General features: G+C 35.9%; 1 protein-coding gene across 1 annotated transcript in view; it reads right to left on the bottom strand.

Moving 5' to 3' along the window:
* Positions 1-20,465, bottom strand: part of ALG13 (ALG13 UDP-N-acetylglucosaminyltransferase subunit) — an 89,266-nt gene extending 68,801 nt beyond the window's left edge. The window contains 3 exon segments of the mRNA XM_080652836.1: positions 16,952-17,090; positions 19,299-19,461; positions 20,355-20,465. Of these exon segments, the coding sequence (XP_080508962.1) occupies positions 16,952-17,090; positions 19,299-19,461; positions 20,355-20,435 (383 nt within the window). The 5' untranslated portion in view covers positions 20,436-20,465.
* Positions 20,466-22,165: the final 1,700 nt, after the last annotated feature.

Genomic DNA, 22,165 nt, shown 5'->3' with positions numbered 1-22,165 from the left:
AAGTGTCTTGTTTTTATTTAAATGACAAAATCCAATTCCCTTCTTACTTTTCTAAATGTTAAAAAAATAGATCAAAATCAGGCTCTGGAGAAATTGCAAAATTCAGCTGTCTTGAAAACTGTTTTTCTTGTAACTGTGGATCTAGTAATAATGCCTACAGAGAAAGCATCAATAATCAATTTTATAATTTAAAAATGAAATAAAAGCATGGTAGAGAAAAGAATAAAATCTTGACATCCTTTTTAATGTGCCAATTTGAAATTACCTTCACTAATTTATTTTTTAAAGAAACCATAACATTGAGGAAATTATTCCTTTTGTAAAAGTTCTGAAACATGATTTGGGAAGAGGAAATCACCATCTTTCTTTAAATCCACAAATTCACTGAAAAAAAAATTAAGGGTTATGAAAAGTACAAAGTCTTCATATTTATTGCTATTTAAATGAAAAATAAGGTATATAAAAATTCAAGTAATACTAATCTATATACTTAATTTTGAGGAATAAAGGAAGGGAAAACTGGGAGGACAGAGAGAGAGAATCAAAAATAGAACAGGAAATAAAAACTAGAGACAGGAAGACAAAAAGAGAAAGAGGAAAGGGAAAATAACACAGAGAAAGCACACGAGACCCACACAAATATAAATTGATTTTTGACAAAGAGTACAAGAGTAGTCTAATAGAGAAGACAGTAGTTTCATTAAATGGTGCTGGAACAATTGACAGCCATATGCAAAAGAAAAAAATGATCCTCAACCTATACCTCACACATTATATAGCAATTAACTCAAAATAGATCGAAGACCTAAATGTAGAACAAAACTTCAACTTTCTGAAGAAAGCACAGGAGAAAATCTTCAATGCCTTGAGTTAGCCAGAGTTCTTAGATGTAATATAAGAAAAAAAAATTAATTGGAATCAAAATTAAAATCTTTTGCTCTGCAAATGACAGAACGATAATACAAGCCAGACTAGGAGAAAATATTTGTACATTACCTATCTGACAAAAAAAAAACACAACTTTTAATCAAAATATATAAAGAACTCTCAAAAGTCAACAGTAAGAAAATAATACAATTTTAAAATGGGCAAAAGATTATACATTTCACTAAAGATATGGTTAATAAGCACATAAAAAGATGTTCAACCACTATGCTGTATACCTGAAACTAATATATTTAATATTAAAGATATTTTTAAAAATATATTTTTATTGATTTTAGAGAGGAAGGGAGAGATAGAAACAGCAATGATGACAGATAATCATGGATCGGCTGCCTCCTACTTGCCCCCACTCATTCACATGCAGGTTTTTGTTTGGACATGTTTCTATTCTACTGGGTAATACCCAGGAATGTAGTTGCTGGATCATATGGTAAATGATGTTTAACTGAGGAACTGTCAGACCGCTTCTCACAACAGCAGCACCATTTTACATTCTCATCAGTAGTGTACAAGGGTTCCCATTTTTCCATATCCTGTCAATATTCCATCTCTTGATTACAGCAATACTGGTGGGTGTGATGTGGTAGGTCATCGCGTGGTTTTGTTTGGATATCCCTGATGGAAAATAATGTTGAGCATCTTTTTCATGTGCCTATTGGCCATCTGTATATCTTTAATGAAATACCACTACATACATCTTAGAATAACTAAAATAATTTTTTTAGCAGACAATACCAAGTGTTGACAAGGATGCAGAGCAACTGGAACTCTCATATGTTGTTGGTGGGAATATAAAATAGTAAAGCCACTCTGGAAATATAGTTTAGCAGTTTCTTATAAAGTTAAACAGTTAAACATAGAGTTACCATTATGACCCAACAATCCCATTCTTTTGGTATCTCTCCAAGAGAAATGAAAACAGTTCATACAAAAACCTGTACATAAATGTATATAGCAGCTTTTTTCATAATCGTAATTCACCCAAAACTGTAAACAATCCAAACATCCTTCAACTGGTGAATGGACAAACTGTGGCATAGCCATATAATAGAATATTCCCCAGCAATAAAAAAAATGAAGCATTGATAGACACAGAACATGTATGAATCTCAAATGCACTGTGTTATGTGACAGAAGACAGATTTAAAGGCTACATGCAGTATGACTGTATATGTCATACTGGAAAGGCAAAACTATAGGAAGAGAAAACAGAGCAGTTGCTGCCAGTAGTTGGGGTGGCAGAGAAGGGTTCACTACAAAGGGATAGCACAAAGGATGTATTGGGGTATCCGAAGTATTGTGGTAGTGGTTACATGAGTATGCATTTGTTGAAACTTACAGAGTTGTACAAGAAAAAAATGCTAATTTTGCTGTATTTAAATTTTAAAACCGAATAAAACAAAAAGCAGTAGAAGGAATAGAATTTAGAGTTGAGGAGCTCACAGAACAGACAAGATTGGAGAGAAAAAGCAAGCAAATTAGAAGGTCAATCCAGGAAAGCCAACACCTAACCAACAGGAAGCTCAAAAAGAGATGAAGAAAGTAGAGGGGAAGAAATGATGATGGTGATGATGATGGTATCATGAAAATTATAGCACTGCAGGATATGATTATCTTTATTTAGATTAAAAGGTTCCATAAAGTAGCCACAACAATGAAAACAAAAAATGATGATCAGCAACGCACATAAAGTCAGGGGATAAAGAAAAGATTTTAAAATCTTTCAGAGAGAAAAAAGGGGTCATGTACAAAAGATCACACATATGCATAGCAATAAACTTCTCAATAGAACTAGAAGCTAGAAAACAATATAGTTCAATATTTGAGGGGAAAGCATTTCCAACCTTGAATTCTGTATCACACTATCAATCAGATGTTGGAGTTTTCAAAAATGAAATATTAAAATAATTTACTTTCTCAGAAAGCTACTGGAGAAATATTCGAAACCAAAATAAAAAGTTTAAGCCACAGAATAAGGTAGGAAGGCACAGTATCCTGGAAACAGAAGATTCAATATAAGAGAGAAGCAAAGGAATTTCCACTCTAAGGATGAAGGGGAACTCTGAGGACAAACATTTAGGAAGACAAAATAGAGAACAACCAGTTCAGGTAAAAGGACAAAGAACACCAGCACAAATATTTCAAAAAGCTTTTATAAATAATAGAAGTTATAGATGACCTAATGCAGTGGTCAGCAAACTGCGGCTCGCGAGCCACATGTGGCTCTTTGGCCCCTTGAGTGTGGCTCTTCCACAAAATACCACGGCCTGGGCAAGTCTATTTTGAAGAAGTGGCGTTAGAAGAAGTTTAAGTTTAAAAAATTTGGCTCTGAAAAGAAATTTCAATCGTTGTACTGTTGATATTTGGCTCTGTTGACTAATGAGTTGCCGACCACTGACCTAATGTATTTAAACATACTAGGATATATACCTCTGTTGGAGAATTTGAGGATGTTTCTATAGAAAACTGAGCAAATGAAAAGAAGTATACAAAAAGGGTAAAAGTTTTATAGAAAAGGAAATGTAATCAATGAACATGGTTCGGACGTGATCAATATTATACTTAAGTAATTGTAATAATGTCAACACTGAAAACATCTCACAGGAACTGATAAAACTACCTTTTTGTGTTTTTTTAATGTAAATATCATCAATATATAGATGGTCATATATAGGAAGTAGGATCAGAGATGGAGAGGAGTGGCACATAAAACTGCTGTTTCTTATAAGCCTCGTAGAACTCATTAATATTTTATATTATTTATATGTATTAGCTTAAGAATTAATAAAAATTAAATTTAAAAGTTATTCAGTATGTGAGCAAGAAACTGAATAGCAAAATAAACTGAAAAACAAGTAAAATTTTACAGCTACAAGGAATCTCTTATAGATGAAAAAATCGGGTTTCAAATAATTATGACTTGTTCAAGTTTTCCCATCCATTCAGTAACAGTACTAGGATTACAACTATACATTGTTGCACCATTATTATAAAGAGGAATTGTATACCAAAGAAAAGATATGAACAAAGGCTCAGAGGTGGTTAAGTACAGATTATGTTCCCCAAATTAGTACAATAGGAATTTATTTAATACTGTCCTTTGAAATATCTTTTGCACCTGAAATCCCTTGGCTATTCTTCAACAGCTAACTACACTAATCCTGTAAACCTCTAAAGCAGTGGTTCTCAAATAAAGGGCTTGATAAAACACAGATTGCCCCACACTCAGAGCTTGTCTCAGAGCTAGATTGGGTCTTAAGAATATCAAGTTCTCAAGTGTTGCTGATGCTGCTGGTCCAGGACCACACTTTGAATAGCAGTGCTTTAGAACAATGTGTTCCACAAGTTATTACTAAGTGTTGTTAAAGGAGTTTCAAGGCCAAAATTTCAGGAACACTGCATACTATAATCCTATTTTTGAGTTGCAAAAAAAGGTTTGGGAAAGGCCAAGTCAAAGTTAAGCAGGTTAACTTAATCCATTTCAATTAAGGTGTTGTATGCACTATAGCTATTACTTTTAAATTGTTTCAAAGTTTGAGAAATTTGCTCTAGAAATTTTTCTGTGACTATACCTAAAGTTGTTAACACTGGAAAATAGCAGGAAGAAAAATGATTGCCTTAAAGACTTTTTAGGCACTGTACTCTAGATACCGATTAAAATAAAACAAATTGAAGAAAACAAAAATAACTAAAAATAAGTATTTATTTGATGCGTCAGAAAACTGATGTGCTTTAACTTTATAATTACTACTTTTTATATTGTGATTAACTTGAAAATGTGATTTGTCATTTTAACTGCTAAAATTCTATTTCTTCTTTCACTGATCAAATGGAGAAATTCACTGTAGTACAACAAATGAATATAATGTTAATAATTCTAAGATAATTATATTCTAATATATTCCTAATCTTATATTGGAATTATATGTATAGAGAATTCTTATGTAAGATAATTCTAATATTTTAATTCTAAAATAACACTCCACGTTTCAACCAATTAAATAAGGTATATGTCTGAATTTTTTAAGCATATATTATCTGCAACATATGTAGTTGTAAATGTATATGTAACATGATACTTCAGAGTTATTTTAGAGTCTGAGAGGCAATATGGTACCATGAAAACATTATGAACTTGGTTACACCACTTTAATCTCTGTGGATGCTAATATCTAAGTTCTCTTTAAGGTCTAAGGAACTGTGATTCTGTGATTCAATGGTGAATAACTTTTTGCCCTCCATTCATTTGGTCAAATATGTGATCAACATTAACCATAAAAATAACTTTTAGGGGGATTAACCTATTATCCTGGCAAATTGTAGTGTTGATTAACCCATACAGAAATGAATAATAAATCTTACCTTATTAAATGAAAAATACAAACTTAGATTTTTAGATAAAAATATTTGTAACTGTGTAGTGATGGACATTAACTGAACTTATTGTGGTAATCATTTTGCAGTATATACACATATCAAACAATTATGTTGTACACCTTAAACTTATACAATGCTATATGTCAATTATATCTAAAAGTAGAAAAGAAAAAGATAATACATATACATAAAACAACTGTTGACAGAACCTGCTAAAAAGACAATTAGTATTAAGAAAACTTAATACTAAAAACCATTTATTTCAATTATTTTTAGCACCAAATAATTGGAGGCCAATTGGGGGAAATAGCTCCCCAACTCTATAGAACCACTTTTTAAGGTTTTTCATTCTTTAAAAACATAATGGAAAACTTTTAAAACAACATTTCTTAACAGCACCCTGAAACTAGAACCTGTCAGTTCTTTTCATGGTAGACATTTAAACAGAATTAGCAAAGTAGAATTTATGAAGGAAGGGAACATAATGGTTCTAAAACAAAATTAGGCCACAGGGACCCTATTCAACCTCCTCAAGTTTTAGGAAGGAGACAAAGATAAGAAAAAGAATTTCCCAGAGCAGTGATCCTTGTTCAGATATGCAAAACTGAAGAAACATTACCAAGAGCCACTTGCTTTCAATTCCATCTCTTCCCTTCTTCGACCTGAAACACTCTAATATAGATTAGAAAAAAAGAAAAATAGCACTTTGTTTTAAAATGTATCATATTGGCACAGAAATACTGATGGTTGGTTTTGGTTGTTTCTTGATTTAAGATACCTGCAATATCTAATCAGTCTACAGACACACAAGGAAGCAAGGAAGCGATTGAGGGAAGGGAGAATAAAGACCAGAACATTCTTTTCTGTTTTGATGCATTGGAAATATGCATTCACTGAAAACTCTAAATAAACTTTAATTCTCTAACTATAGCCCCAGCTAGTGACTGAATATGAAAATAAATATGAAATCCAATGATGACTTTGCTTTCTCTAACATTTAGATCTATGTACTTTGAATTCCAGGGTAATATTTCTAGGCCTATTCCTACTTCTTAAAACAGAAACTCTAACCAAGAGAAAATATATTATTCCAATGATATTTTTTATTTTCAAACATGCCACAACAAATGGCTTTATCTCAGAAAGCATCTATGAGAAAAGTTACTTTTATGAATTCACAAAATGGAAAACTAAGATGCAGAATACTTAGGATGAGGATTTAGGAATCTTCTTCTCTCCTAAATTTGGGGAGTGTATTATCCATCCACTTCACACTATTAGTGGAGAAACAACCAACATATCCTATTCAAAAGTGAAAATGAACAGTAAAAAATATATATGGCCTCTCACAGACATCTTTCCAAAAGTAACTATCAGTTCAGCAAATACTTTAGAAGCACATCTGACAGTAAATGAGTAACTCATAACTATATATTGCGTTAACAAAGAGCCTAATGTAGTATATCCTAAAATAATCACTATGAATGAAAACATTCCATTTAGTTCCTTTTATCAATTAGAAACAGTGCTGCATAAAACATTATGGGTAATAAATACTGAATTAGCAGTGTAAGAGTATTAAGGTTAGTTTCAAAATGTGTTGTTTGATATGTTTTAACCTTGAGCAAAGTTTATAATTGGTTAGAAAAATTAGGAATTACTAAACTTAAATGTATTTAACTAGAGGGTTTAATTTTTAAAAAGTCTAGTAGTTATGAATAATTGCAGTGTCCTCAGTCTAGGGATTTTTAACCTGGGGCCTCAAAGTATCTGTAAACTCCCTGAAATTCACAGGAAAATGTGTGTATGTATGAGTAGAGAGAAAATCAAGTTTTAAATATTTTGAAGGGTTCCATGACCCGAAGAATCTTAGAGAGCAGGACTGTAGCCATCAAAATAAAATGTTAGAGTACAAATCAACATAAATAATTGTAGCAAGAATGTCAACATTCACAAAGCCAGTAAAGATTTAGAAGTGAAATGCCAAGAGAAATATGTAATGGTATAAAAGCGCCTCAAAATATTTTTCAAGAATATAAAAGTCAAGAAGCATATTGCTACATTCCTTTTTGAAGCTAGCTAGATTGATTTGCCCACCTTTGGTCTAGCCACATACAAAGATTATAGAATTAAAAGAATATACAATATTAAGATTGTGTTAGAATATTCATGTAAGAATTAACCATTTAACAAGGAATTAAACTGTGTTTGGTGGTTATCCTAGACCTTTCTCCATGTAATCTTTCACAGGAAAACATTATAACTACTGCTTTTACTAAATCTCTAATTTTTAGCATCATTATATTTTACTAAAAATTCCCAATAGGTCCCATTATTTGAAAGACCCTTAAATAACACTAGGATATTACGTTAAGTTCAGCACTGCTATTTTAGATGCCATTCTTATAAAAGCTTGATCCTACAAATTCCACCATACAACATGATGGTAACATCTTTCTCAATGAGCAAACCAGATATTTTGTATTCAAAGGACAGTATGAAATTAATGTGTGCAAGATGATAGTGTTTCTGGGAACCAATACCTAATCCTAAACAAGATAAAACAGTACAATGTTACAGAGGCACATTTATCATTTATGGAAAGCCTACTGTGTTTCAGGCAAAGAACTCAAAGAATGAGCTCCTCCTCAACTAAACTGTAAGAGTTTCTCTAAAGCAAGAATTGTGTCCTTTGATAACAAATGTAGATTCTTATGCATTTATCTTAAAAGACTAATTGACTAAATGGGCTTGACATATTTAGGAAGTACAGCTGAGAGTACCTGGTGGTCAATTATATAAAAAAAAAAGGTTGGAAATGAGTTAAAGCCTGGAGGACTAAATAGTGACACCATTAATAGAGATAAGGATTTCAGAAAAATGAATAGGAGAAATATGATTTTAGTTTGAAGCACATTTAAGGTACTTAGAGAATTGACAGACATGACAAGTAACTGGAAAATAGCACTCAGGAGTTGAAATCAGAGTTGGGGACATTGATAGGGGAGTCAACAGTAGAAGCCCTCGGTGTAATGACAATACCAAGAAAAATACATAGAGAGAAGAGGACCAGCCTCAGATGGTTTGGCTCAGTGGATAGAGCATCAGCCTGCGAACTGAAGGGTCCCAGCTTTGATTCCTGTCAAGGGCACATGCCCGGATTGCAGGCTCGATCCCCAGTAGGGGGTGTGCGGGAGGCAGCTCATCAATGATTCTCTCTCATCACTGATGTTTCCGTCTCTCTTTCCTTCTCCCTTCCTCTCTGAAATCAATAAAAATACTTTAAAAAATAAAAAATAAAGAGAAGAGGTCCAAAAATAGAATCTAAAACACAATGATTTAAAGAGAAAAAAAGAGCTAGTACATAACTTGCAACCAAGTAAACCTACTGGGATTTTCTCCACGTAGATTTTACGAGTAGAAATCAGTATGTTTTTAAATAGCAATGCAAAAACTGAAATAGGTTATATACCTGTAGCTATCACACAATTTAAATTTCTTGGAATATTCCCGATTTCAAATATTTTGTCTTCCTGTTCAGAAACATGATGGAAATACACTGGAATTCAGTGTTCCAATTACAATTCCCAGATCATCGTTTGGATACTGAAGTAGCATAAAAGTACTTTTTCACATTATGCTCTGGGCTCAGTTTCCTCATTTGCAAATGGGACAGTAACAGTACCTACTTCATAGAGATTAAGCAAGTTCACACAACAAAGTGCTTTAAATAGTACCTGACACATACTAAGCATGCAACAGGTGTTAACTTATCATTCTCTACTCCCCCATAAAAATGTATACTAATTGTAGAGCAGAAAATTGATTAGCCCATAGCTATCTGGCCCACCAATTCCCAAATCTTTTCCAAAAATCAATTTCAAATAATCTTTCTATACATCTCATTTCTCAGACTGTATGCAGATTTTTGGTCATCTCTGAAATTTTTATTTTGAACAAATCAGAGGGATTAAGTGCTTATACCATAATAAAGAGCCAAGGAAATATTTACATTACTACTAGTTATTTCTGATTTTTAGTCTTAGAAAACTTTCTCAAACTATCAAATAAGCAATACAAACTTTTTATATTGTCCTTTGTGCCTAGATTATTTGCCTTCACAAGTACACAAAGTAGTCCTCTAAGGTATCTAAAATCAGACAACTGACAGTACTTTTACATGACTACTTTTTTTAAAAAATATATTCTATTGATTTCTCACAGAGAGGAAGGGAGAGGGACAGAGAGCCAGAAACATCGATGAGAGAGAAACATCGACCAGCCGCCTCCCGCACACCCCCCACTGGGGATGCACCCGCAACCAAGGTACACGCCCTTGACCGGAATCGAACCCAGGACCCTCAGTCCCCAGGCCGACGCTCTATCCACTGAGCCAAACAGGCCTCGGCTACATGACTACTTTTAAATGTTCTAGAATTCCACATCAAGTTCATCAATTATACTCCAAATCCTTCTTGCTCTTATTTCCTTTCCTCCCAAATTATAAGCATACAGTAATCTAAGTATCCTTACTTCCCAGTCATTCCTTCCTCACATTTTTCATCTATTCCAACATCAACTTTCTGTTGTCCACTTCTGAACCTATCCACAATGTGAATTTCTCAAAATACTAAACTTTCCCTTTTGCTTCCTTTATCCTGGAAATCTAAATAACTCCAACAGAAAACTGCTCAAAAAACTGCATTCCACTTACTAACATCAAGAACCTGAAGCCCTGTCATGTAATACTCTTCCAATTCCAAAAACCTACAAATCTGTTTTAAAGTCTTCATTCATTTAATCAAGCATTAATTCTACACCATAGCATATTGCTAGATTCCAAAAACTCAGTAATCACAGGTTTCTATGTCTGAATGAAGGCTGTCATAAACCAAAGGAAAACCCAATTAAGTGTGAAATTCCTAGTAAAATAAACTAATTAAACAACTCCTGGAAATATATAAAACTTTCCTTGGAAGAGATTAAAGTAGCTAAAGTAAATGCTAGGCAAACGAATAAAAAGAAACAAAAAGCTTACAATATATGTTATGGTATGATAGAAAAAGAGCTCAGGACTGGGAGTAAGGAGCTGCTTCTTAGGGGCATCTTTGTCAAAGGCTGTTATTTCAGACAAGTCCTAACCTCTGGCCTTCTTCCTCATCTGAGAAATGATGGGAATGAACTATATGATCTTGAAGATTCCTACCAAATCAAAATGATTCCAAGATATCCTTTAATTTTTAAACCCCACATTTCATAAAGGTATAATCAAGAGATGTCACTACACACAATTGAAACCATTGGTTAAGCCTTTGCTAAATGAAATAATGGAATCTGGGTTTTGTAGTCTAGTGAGAAAGAAGCAAACAGAGGATTTGGGGTTCTATATTGCTCTTTACTTGTCTGCAGTTTGAGTACACCCTTTCATTTGTTTCTGATTCTCTATGATTAGTCCTTGATATAATAAAATAACTAAAGGTGAGTGATCAACATAAAGTCATAGTTTTTCTAAAATTAGAAAAACACATTTAGAAAAGAGCCCAGAAAAGTCAAATTCTCTCCATGAATTAAAATAAGGCCTTTTCTACAACTTTAGTATAAAAATACAATTTTGATTATGGTGCTGTGAATTTTCAACTGTGTGGATTACTCACTTTTTAGAATATTCTCAGCAAAATTTTAGTCCAACTTGGCTTCCTCCTGCTACTCAGAGTACTTCTCAGCCACCACCTTCTACCATTAGTAAGAATTTATTATTAGCCCAAGTAAAACACAATCAGGAAAATAAATGTACAGAAATACAGTGTATCCCAAGTAAAATATTTAGAATATTCAACATTTTGGGATAATTTAATGGAAAGCAGGTCATTACAGTGAATGCTCTATTTTCATGGATGAACTTTAAACTTTCTGCCAGAAAACCATGAATATTTAAGGATAACCTAATTTATTTTACAGGTCTTGAGACCACTTATGCTCATCATAATTTCATAATATAGGGTGAGGCAAAAGTTGGTTTACAGTTGTTTGTATGAAAAAAATACAATATGTAAAAATAAACTTTCTCATACTCACAACTGTAAAACTACTTTTGCCCCACCCTGTATGAGTTATGTGAATTGTAAAACCATATATTTAGCCCATACACATCAGAACATTTATTCATTTGTAAAACTAATTTTATAAGTAAAATTATGTTACAGTAAATGTTATAATATCACTGTAAGAGAGGTTTCTTAAAAGAGAACAACACAGCAAATCCTATTGGCTTGTCCTTTTGGTTTACTCTTCTCAAACCAGTCAAGTTCTGACATTAGGCAAGATTACTGTCACTATATTTTAGGGGGAAAAAGTGAACACATCCACTCCACTTTAATATTCAGGATAAAAGTAGTTTCTCCAAGCACAATGGATCAACTGACTTGATAGTTTATAATTTTTAAGTAATTATTAAGCTTTTTATTTCACAGAACATAATCCATCATTTTTGTTTTTTTAGAATTTGATTCCTTGAGTTATAAATCTAATATGTTGATTCTCAGAATTTTTTTACAGGTTTGTTACTTTTTACTTTCTTACTCTAAGAAAAATCAAACTACATTTGATATTGTTGTCAGAGTTTCAAATTTTATTCATTTTTTTTCATGATTCCAATTCCACTTGGGATTCTAGGATGAAACCTGTAAATGCTCACTATATACTTCTAATACTTAAAAAATAAAGATCAGGGGAAAATCTAATAAATCTACTAAACTGCAATTACTATTTGAACCCAAATGCTAATATTCACACCATAAAATTTTCTAACATTCTTTAGATGTAGGAAGTTTATTAATTTATATTACTCTGCAAATATATCTTATGTATTTAATTTGATTTAACCATATTCCATTGGTTGGATTTGGGGGGATGTTTTTAAAGTGTTGAGAGTTTAATGTTTATTTTTGTAATCCAACAACTTTATCCAAAAATGCAGAAAATTTTTCTGGCTGGCCAGGAGGAAAACATTTCAGTGTTGATAAGTCCATTGACTGTAACAGCCCAGGAAGCGTGCTAAAACAAAAGAAGAAAAGTATTAGGTAATATGGGAGAAAATTTCAGCATTCACCTGCTGCCCATTTGATGAATGAACCTAACTTCCAAGAATACTGTGAAGCTTCTCAAACTATACATGTAATTTTAATGTATTTTAATATTATAGGTATACAAACTAAGATTAAAGCAATACAAAGAGCTACATATCAACATCAATTCAAAAAGATACTGTATCTTATGTCAACTGAAATATTTCAGAAATGTTATTTCATGAAGGATGTAGTCACATGGCTTTGGAACACTTCTCAGGACTGGGCAGATATAAATTGAAACAAAATTAATTTATGAAAACAGAATAAATGAAATTAAAAGTAACAGCTGCCAGACAAGAACAATAAGCTTGGGAAACTACTAGACCATGCATGGAGATGGTGGAATAACTTTTTGCCAGTAATTTAGTATAATAAATCTGATGTAAATTAAACAATGTACAATCGCCATGCTTGTTGGAAATAAGATTCCAAACCACAACATAAAACTATTACTTCAGGAATTTAATTAAACCTGCCACTTAAATTAGAACATACAACCACCTAGCCTAAACTTGGGGCAAATAAATAATATACCTAAGATGAAAGTACAACCAATTACTGATTCTTATGGCATTCATGTGTATGACTTTGTTGAAATTAATATAAGAAAAAAAAGACTTTTAAAACTTTAATAAATTGTTAAGAGATTCGTACAGCTTCCTTTTCAGCCTGAAAAGAGAGTCAGGACAGGACATCCTTTATGAAATTAATGTTTTCCTTTTTTAAATGTACTGACACAAATTCAAAGCTGATTTAACATTTTAAATGAAAATACTCATCAAAAGTGTCTGGAAAAATTGACTTTCATAAAACTGGAAGATTAGAGTTTATTACTCTCAACTACCTAAGGATATGTCCATTATCTGAGGTCTACATAATTTTGATTATCTAAATTCCCCCTGACTTACAATACCTTTAAGAATGGCTTCTATATTACAAAGCCAGCCTGATATTCCCTCTCTTCCATCATTATAGGGATTATGACATCAACAAATACTCCTGAAACAATCAATGAATCTGTCTCTTCTCAATGAGGAGGAATGCTTGTTTTGTTTAATGAAGTATGCTTAGTACCTAGAATAATGTAGGCACATAGTAGGTGCACAGTAAATATTTAATGAACAAGTGTTTACTGAATGCCTAGGAGACAGATTCAGTAAAGCTTAAAAGAAAAGGTTACTATGTTCTAACATGTTTCTTCTAAAGTTTATTTTTTATTTTCAAATTCAACTTATTATAATATAAAAATACAGGATGAGCAAAAGTAGGTTTATAGTTGTGAGTTTGTGAAGCAGTTTATTCTTGCATTATTACATTATTTACTAGAGGCCCGGTGCACGAAATTCGTGCACGGGGGGGGGGGGTGTCCCTCAGCCCAGCCTGCACCCTATCCAATCTGGGACCCCAGTGGGATCAGGCCTAAATGGGCAGTCGGACATCCCTCTCACAATCCAGGACTGCTGGCTCCCAAATGCTCGCCTGCCTGTCTTCCTGATTGCCCCTAACTGCTTCTGCCTGCCAGCCTGATCACCCCCTAACTACTCCCCTGCCAGCCTGATTGATGCCTAACTGCACCCCTGCCAGCCTGTTTGCCCCTAACTGCTCTCCCTTGCAGGCCTGGGTCCCCCTCAACTGCCCTTCCCTGCAGGCCCAGTTGCCCCCACTTCCCACCTCTGCGGCCTGGTCACCACTAACTGCCCTCCCCTGCAGGCTTGATCGCCCCCAACTTACCTCCCTTGCAGGCCTGGCCCCTCCCAACTGCCCTCCCCTGCTGGCCTGATCGCCCACAACTGCCCTCCCTTGCAGACCTGGTCCCTCCCAACTGCCCTCCCCTGCTGGCCATCTTGTGGTGGCCATCTTGTGTCCACATGGAGGCAGGATCTTTGACCACATGGGGGCAGCCATCTTGTGTGTTGGAGTGACGGTCAATCTGCATATTACTCTTTTATTAGATAGGATAGAGGCCTGGTGCATGGGTGGGGGCCAGCTGGTTTACCCTGAAGGGTGTCCCTGATCAGGGTGGGGGTTCCCTCCCTTGGGGCATGGGGCGGCCTGGGCATGGGGACTGTGGTGGTTTGCAGGCTGGCCACGCCCCCTGGCGACCCAAGCGGAGGCCCTGGGATCTGGGATTTATTTATCTTCTACAATTGAAACTTTGTAGCCTGGAGCAGAGCCAAGCCTTCTGCTCGCTCCGTGGCAGCAGCCATTTCTGTTGGGATTTATTTATCTTCTATAATTGAAACTTTGTAGCCTTAAGTGGAGGCCAAGGCAGGCCAGGGCTTCAGAAGCTTGGCTTCCTCCATTGCCGGGGGCAACCCTAGCCTCCTGCTCTCTCCAGCTCTGTGGCTGCCGCCATTTTTGTTGGGATTTATTTATCTTCTATAATTGAAACTTTGTAGCCTGGAGTGCAGGCCTGGGCTGGCCAGGGTGTGCGGATAGCTTGGCTTCCTCCATCGCGGGGAAACCCAAGTCTCCCTCCTGCTCTCTCCGTGGCCGCAGCAATCTTGGTTGGGTTAATTTGCATACTCGCTTCTGACTGTCTGGTGGGTGTGGCTGGTGGGCGTGGCTGGTGGGTGTAGCGGAGTGATGGTTAATTTGCATATTACTCTTTCATTAGACAGGATTTGTATTAAAACTATAAACCTACTTTTGCCCATCCCTGTATGTATTTTGCAATACTTCTATGAGGTCTTTGCTTTTTAAAATATCAAATTAGAATAGCTCTTCAAGTCAAACAATTGGAAATTACTGACCTGACCCTTTGGCAAGCTTCTAGTGTCTCAAGAAGAATTAATAGAAAACAAGCAGCAATTTTCTTCTTCCTTCTACTGTGATGTTGATCAGTTCCTGTTGAATTCTAAGGTACTTCTAGAAAATAATACTCCTTACCATAATGTAATTCCCCTGCTTAAAATACTCCAATGACTTCTCACTAAACATAGAATAAAATCAGAACTCTTACATGAGCTTCTCTGCCCAACATCATCTTATACTACATTCTCCCTTGCTTACTATATTGCCACACTAACCATCCCTCTCTTCCTCAAAGATACCAAACTCAAAGCTTATTCCAAGCTTAGGGCCTTTGCAATTGCTGTTCCTTCTGCCTCTAGAGCAGTGGTTCCCAACCTATTTTTGGCCATGCCCCACCTAAACATCTCTAAAATCCTGATGCCCCCCTCCCCTGTGACATATAATTCTTATTATTCAAAAAGTGATCTCCTATTCACATGGAGGAAGCCTAAAAGGCCATTAACTTGGTCTAAACAAGTTTCCAAAGAACATGGCATCCATGAAAGAGAAAAATAAAAGAATGAAAGGACAGTTGAAGTACTGAGGAAGAAATCACTAAGAAATTGTTTAAAATAATAATATGAAGTGATATGAAAAAATAACAAAGTTTCAAAACATAATAGAGAACTGAAATGCATAAATATGTCACAATATATATTTATATACTATATATGAGGCTCCTACAACCATAAGAAATGCAAAAAATTCACTGTTAATAACTCATTCTTTAATTGCCCCCCTTAAAATCAAATTGCCCCCCTATGGGGCGTTTGCCCATGTTGGGAACCACTGCTGTAGAGCTTCACATGACTGGCTCTTTCTTCCTTTTCATTCCAGTCTTAGCTTAAATGTCAAATACCATCATGCCTTCCCTAACCATTTTATCTAATTAGTCTTCGCCCAACCTATCACTCCACCCTGACTTATTTTCTTCATAACACATTTCACTATGTAAAATTTTATTGATGGCTTATTATGAACTGTTTACTAACCCCCGCCATTAGAACATTAGTACCATGGGACTTTATCTCATGTTTACCACTGTATCCACAGTACCTAAAACAATGCCTGCCATTTATTAGGTGTAGTTGAATTAATGAATGAGAAAACTTCAGAGATTCCAGTGGATTTACTGAATGCAAAACCTGAATTAAAAATAAGCAAATGGTCCAGCCAGTGTCTCAGTGGTTGAGCATCAACCTATGAACCAGGAGAACACAGTTCAATTCCTGGTCAGGGCATATGCCCGGGCTACGGGCTGGATCCCCAGTGTGGGGCGTGCAGGAGGCAGCTGATCAATGATTCTCTCTCATCATTGATGTTTCTATCTCTCTCTCCCTCTCACTTCCTCTCTGAAATCAATAATATATTAAAAATGTTAAAAAAATAAATAAGTAAATGCCTTCTTTGAATAATGAAGATCTAAATAATTAACTCAAAAATTATATTTTCAGAGATTTGAGCACCCAGATGAACATACATTACATGCACACACATGCTCAGATATTTACATGCAATGATATAGGCACAGATCATAGTTGGAGTGGAAGACAAACAAATGAGAGGACTTGACAGGTGAGAAAAATCAAAGAATGTTTGGTAAGTGGGAGAACGTAAGAGGTTGAAGAGACAGATGGGGTAGGTAGCTGGGTAAGAATAGATAGGGAGGAAATTAAGGCAAGAAGTCAAATAATGAGTCTGTAGTATACCTGCAGGTACAGTAAAAGAGATGCCCGTCTTTGTGTAGCTGTTTTGCCAATTCCAGCTGATGATTGTTCATCAATTTTTCATTTATAACCACTACAAGAGGCTTTCTTTTTTCCAGAGTCTCCAAACAGCTTCCTGCACCTACAAACATACATCAAATTTGTTAATACAGGTTTTAAAAAAAGTTAAGCCAACAAATATATGAAAAGATGCTCACCTCACTAGCTATTAAGGAAATGCAAATCAAAACTACAATGAGATACCACCCCACACCTATTAGAGTGGCCATTATCAACACCACAGTAACAACAAATGTTAGAGAGATTGTGAAGAAAAAGGAACCCTCATTCACTGCTGGTGGGAATGTAAACTAAGATAGCCACTATGGAAAACAGTATGGAGGTTACTCAAAAACTTAGGAGCTTAACTACCATATACTCAGCAATCCCTCTTCTGGATGTTTACCCAAAAAACTTGAAAACATTTATTTGCAAAGATATATGCACCTCTATATGCACTGCAGCATTATTCACAGTGGCCAAGACATGTAGACAACTAAAGTGTCCTTTGATAGAGGATTAGATAAAGGAAATGTGGTAGATATATACCATGGAATACTATTCCACCATAAGAAAAGAGAACACTGCCACTGGTGACAACACAGATGAACCTTAAGAATATTATGCTAAGCAAAATAAGTTAGTCAGAAAAAGCTAAGAACCATATGATTACACTCATACGTGGGATATAAAACTGAAACTTATGACACATACAACAGTATGGTAGTTACCAGAGGGAAGGGGATGGTGGTAGTAAAGGGTAATGCGTGCCAAATTTATGGTGATAGAAGATTTGACTTTGTTTGGTGGGTCCACAATACAATGTACAGATCATGTACCATAGAATTGTACACTTGAAACCTATATGATCCTATTAACCAATTTCACCCCAATTATTTAAATTTAATAAAATGTTTTAAAAAGTTAAAGTGTTCCACCAAGTTTTGTGCTAAAACTCTAAAGATGAAAACCTTAGTTGGCAGAACTACAAACCAGGACTTTTAATTATACATTCAAAATACCAAAAGTATAGTTATCAGTTGCTCTTTAATGTTATAAACCTAACTTGAAAAATACATTTTTTAACACTGCCAATAAATTAAGTGCTTTGCCACTTGCCCTCTAGTAGGATGCCCTGGGCATGGGTTTCGAATCCAAATAAAATTCAGGTTCAACATACTGTACATGAAAGTGTTCTGCACATCTATTAAAAAAGTAGAAAAAGCAAGCCCTCAATAGTGACAGGCACCAATAAAGAAAAACTCTGACCACTCCTAATGAGTCTGCCTGTGAGGTTAGATCCCAAAAAACAGTCAAGGGTAAACCTCCACAAATGTGCATATATACAATATTTGGGTCAACTCAACTTTAAAATCTAAAATCATTTGATATTTTCTATGGCAGAGAGGAGACTGATAAATGAATAGACAAATCCTTTATGGGTAAATAATGCTAGGGTAGTAATAAAAACACAGACTCCAGCATCAGACCGTTATCTGTCTACCACTTACTTATTGGAAAAGTTACTTGACCTCTGTGTCTCCATTTCTTCATTTGTAAAATGGAGATACTAATAGTACTTAGTTCATAGGATTGTTTGGGAGGATTCAACCAGTTATACACACATAATACGTATAACAATACCAAAAGCTGTTTGCTATTATCCATTTCTAATCACCAATTTGTTAGTGCTATCTACTTCCAAAGACTTTTCTCTCTCCAAAGAAGGCTTTTTAAGAACCACAAAACTTCTTCCTCCCTCAGTTATCCAGCAGTCATAATTGCAATGCTCTCCCAAAACAGTTCTTCTGAAGGTATGGGCAGTGTAACTAGATCAGGATGGTTCGCTGAAGAGCAGGCAATGATACACAATATGTAGCTGTTATAGAATATTTTTACTTAATTTATTTCACATTCACATTTAATAAAAATATAAAACATCTTTCAAAGTCAATTTCTCCATGACTAATCCAACCAATTAGATGGCTTAACACTACTGCAGATCTAAGCCCAAATACCTCAACTGACAACTCTTTACACACATCATTGGGTCAATTATTTTGCCCGTGTTTAAAGTTTCTTACTGTAAAGTTGGGCTATGGTAATTCATTTCCCATCCTTTTACCACCCAGAAATAATAAGTTCTGTCCAATATTCTCAATTGTAATGTTCAAATAGGTCTTTTATTCAAAAGGGTTACAAATCAGTTACTCTAATGATTTTATCTCCAAAAGATTCAAGTTTCTGTTCTTAAAAAACCAAACCCCGTTAAGATTCTAAGGCACTTTACCTGCGTGACTTATAACAAGATCTGCTTCCTCAAGGTCTTCTTTCAATGAATCCTTGTACCTATAAACATCCAGAGTAAATGACTCAGTACTGAATGGTTCAGGTACAACCTTTCCTCTGCCTATTTGTAGGACGAGTCGGTTGTAACCAAGGCTCTTGATGATCTGAAAAGAGGCAAAACAGAAAAAAACGGGCCTTTTAAACAGGTTACTGTAAAGAAAGTAGTAACAACAACAAACCCTAAAGTCGGTGTTCAGATCTGAGGACGGGCTGCCAAATAGTCTAAATGGAGACGATTTCTGTTCGTTTTCCAAAATGACCCATTTCCCCAGTCCCGGGTCCTGACAAGGTACCTCACTAGCCCTAAAGGATCTACGCAACCCAGGTCATGGAGTCCTGAAAGAAGTGGCCCCACAAGAAATCTGAGACCAGGCAAAGATTTTGAAAAAGGCGCTGAAAACTCTGCCGGAGACAACTAAGAGCTCCCAGGTCCGACTGCGCAAACAGAGACGCCGCGCCACCTCAGACTGCCAACCGACCGCGGGGCTGCCCCAAAGGCACGGGGCTGCCGGAACGCGGCGGAGGCAGGACTAGAGGGGCGAGCAGAACAGGCTGAGCTGAGTTCAGCCAGGTAGATTCAGGTCCGAATTGGGTCTGGCGAAGCGTGCCCAGGGGCCCAAATCGGCGGCACCGCCCACAGCTCGCGGGAGGAGAGGGCGGCGAGGCGGGTCTAAACCCTACAGGCGGAGCCACAGGAAGGAGGGACCAAGCCAGAAAACAGAGGCGGAGGCGGAGATTCTGAGGAGAAAAGCCCAGGAAAGGAGGAGCCTGAGAAAAGACAGGGAGGAGTGGCCCGGGAAGGCTGCAGGAAAGCGAACTGAGGCAGAGGAATCTGACGCGGGGAGGAGTCAGCAAAGGGACGGTGACACCTGGTGTCCCGCTCAGGAGGGTTCTTCCTAGCTCGGCTGTCACGCTAGGTTACCGAGGGCGGAGGCGGCGGCGAGTGGAGAGCTCAGCGAGGCGCACCCGCTTGCCGCCCTCCTGCAACCCCACTCACTTGCATACAGTCGTGCGCCAATACACAGGCAATGAGGTCATCAAAGCTGGTGGTCCCCACTGTAACAAACACGCACTTCATCGCGAGGGTTCCCAGGCCAGAATCACAAGGATCGGATGTGACGTAATGACATCACGTGAACTGCGTGTTCAGTGGGGGAGGCGGAAGTTGGCCAGAGCAGCCAAAGTGCGGCTGGAATTGGGTTTGTGTTGCCCTATGGGGGGTGGGGCCAAAGACTACTTAAGTGATTGTCAGCCACTGTCGGAAGTCATTTACGTGTAAGAGCTGCTGGGACACTCACATTAAAGAGGTGGGGAATTAACAGATTTATTTTTTTCAAAAGTGTCGGTTAATAAAATAATAATGAAACCTCGCACCCTATCTTCAGAATTGTGTTTGATTCATTGCTTGGGTACCACAAATCTTAATGATACAGAAGTTTGGGATTCCTTATTTTTCTATCATGTTTTGCCAAGACATGTACATATGAGCGATAGTTTTACTTCGAGTCTGTTGAGAGACTATGAGATAAAAAAAGTGCCTTTCTAAAATCACTCATTAGAATGGGCTCTTCCACCTATGGTTCTCAAGAAGCCAGAACTCTATGGCTGGCGGGGTTTTTTAGGAAGCTGCAGCAACGCAATTACCTCCATTACCAAGCATTGCATATAAAATAGAGGCGTTAGGCCTGAAGCTTACATCTGTAATGCATTGAACCCATCCATTTGAACCATTTAAAATGTGAAATTTATGGTAAATTTAATTTATGATGAAATGTAAAATTATACATTAGCTTGAATATGTACCACAGATACATTACAATTAGTCAAGTACAGGAGAGGTGATTTCTCAAGACTCCTTTCTCCTACCACTGTTATTAAAATCATTGCCCCCTCTATCTGGTTCTAATGTTTTCTGTTTCCAACATAAAATCTCATTTTAAGTCATATTTATACTTTGCCCTGGCTGGTTATATACCAAAGGGAGCCTGTAAGAAGAAATTGTTTTAAAGAGAAAAAGGATTGGAGTTGAATTAGACATAGATCATAGGCTGAAAAAAACTTCTTTTTACCTTTAAGTCTTGTAGCTTGGGTAATTGTCTTTCTGAGGAGTTATATGCTGCTATCCCTCTCTTGATTCTAAATTTCACAAATTAATGATACAGTGAAACTACAGTTTCATAATAACAGTAGATGTAGAAAGATAATGGTTGAATAATAAAACATAAACATAATCATATATTCTGTACATTAAGAGTAATAAACTATTTATTGAAATACTAGTATAAGACAAAAATATTCCAAAATACTCTGTAATTCAGAAAGAACTTTACCTCTTGTGTCTCTGAAATCTTTTCCTATGCCTGGAAGATATTAAATGAAAGGAGCACTGTTCTGTTTAGCTCACAGAGAGAATAAGCACATATATAAATTAAATGTTCTTAAATTACCAGAAAATGAGAAAATTGAACTTCTAATACTTTTACTCTCCTAAACTTTAATAAAATATCTTGCAGAAACTGATCCAGAACTCTTTTAAGAATCCAAGATAACAATTTTGGCAATTAATTCTTTTCTCTGTTTTGTTAGTTTTAAGTATAATTGTTAGTTATAATTCAAACATGAATTTTATTTACTTGGGTGTGTTTTCCCTAAATTTATACCAGCTTACTGATCAAATAAGTTAGCATTATTTATTTCCCATTTTTTAAATTAAGGTATTACATGTGTACATATCTTCCCATTGCCCCCCCCCCACCCCACTCCATCCATTGGTTATGCTTATATGCATGCATACAAGTCCTTAGGTTG

Source organism: Plecotus auritus (assembly GCF_963455305.1).
Source record: "Plecotus auritus genome assembly, chromosome: X".
Classification (NCBI taxonomy): Eukaryota; Metazoa; Chordata; class Mammalia; order Chiroptera; family Vespertilionidae; genus Plecotus; species Plecotus auritus.
This window is presented reverse-complemented; position numbering and strand designations above follow the sequence as displayed.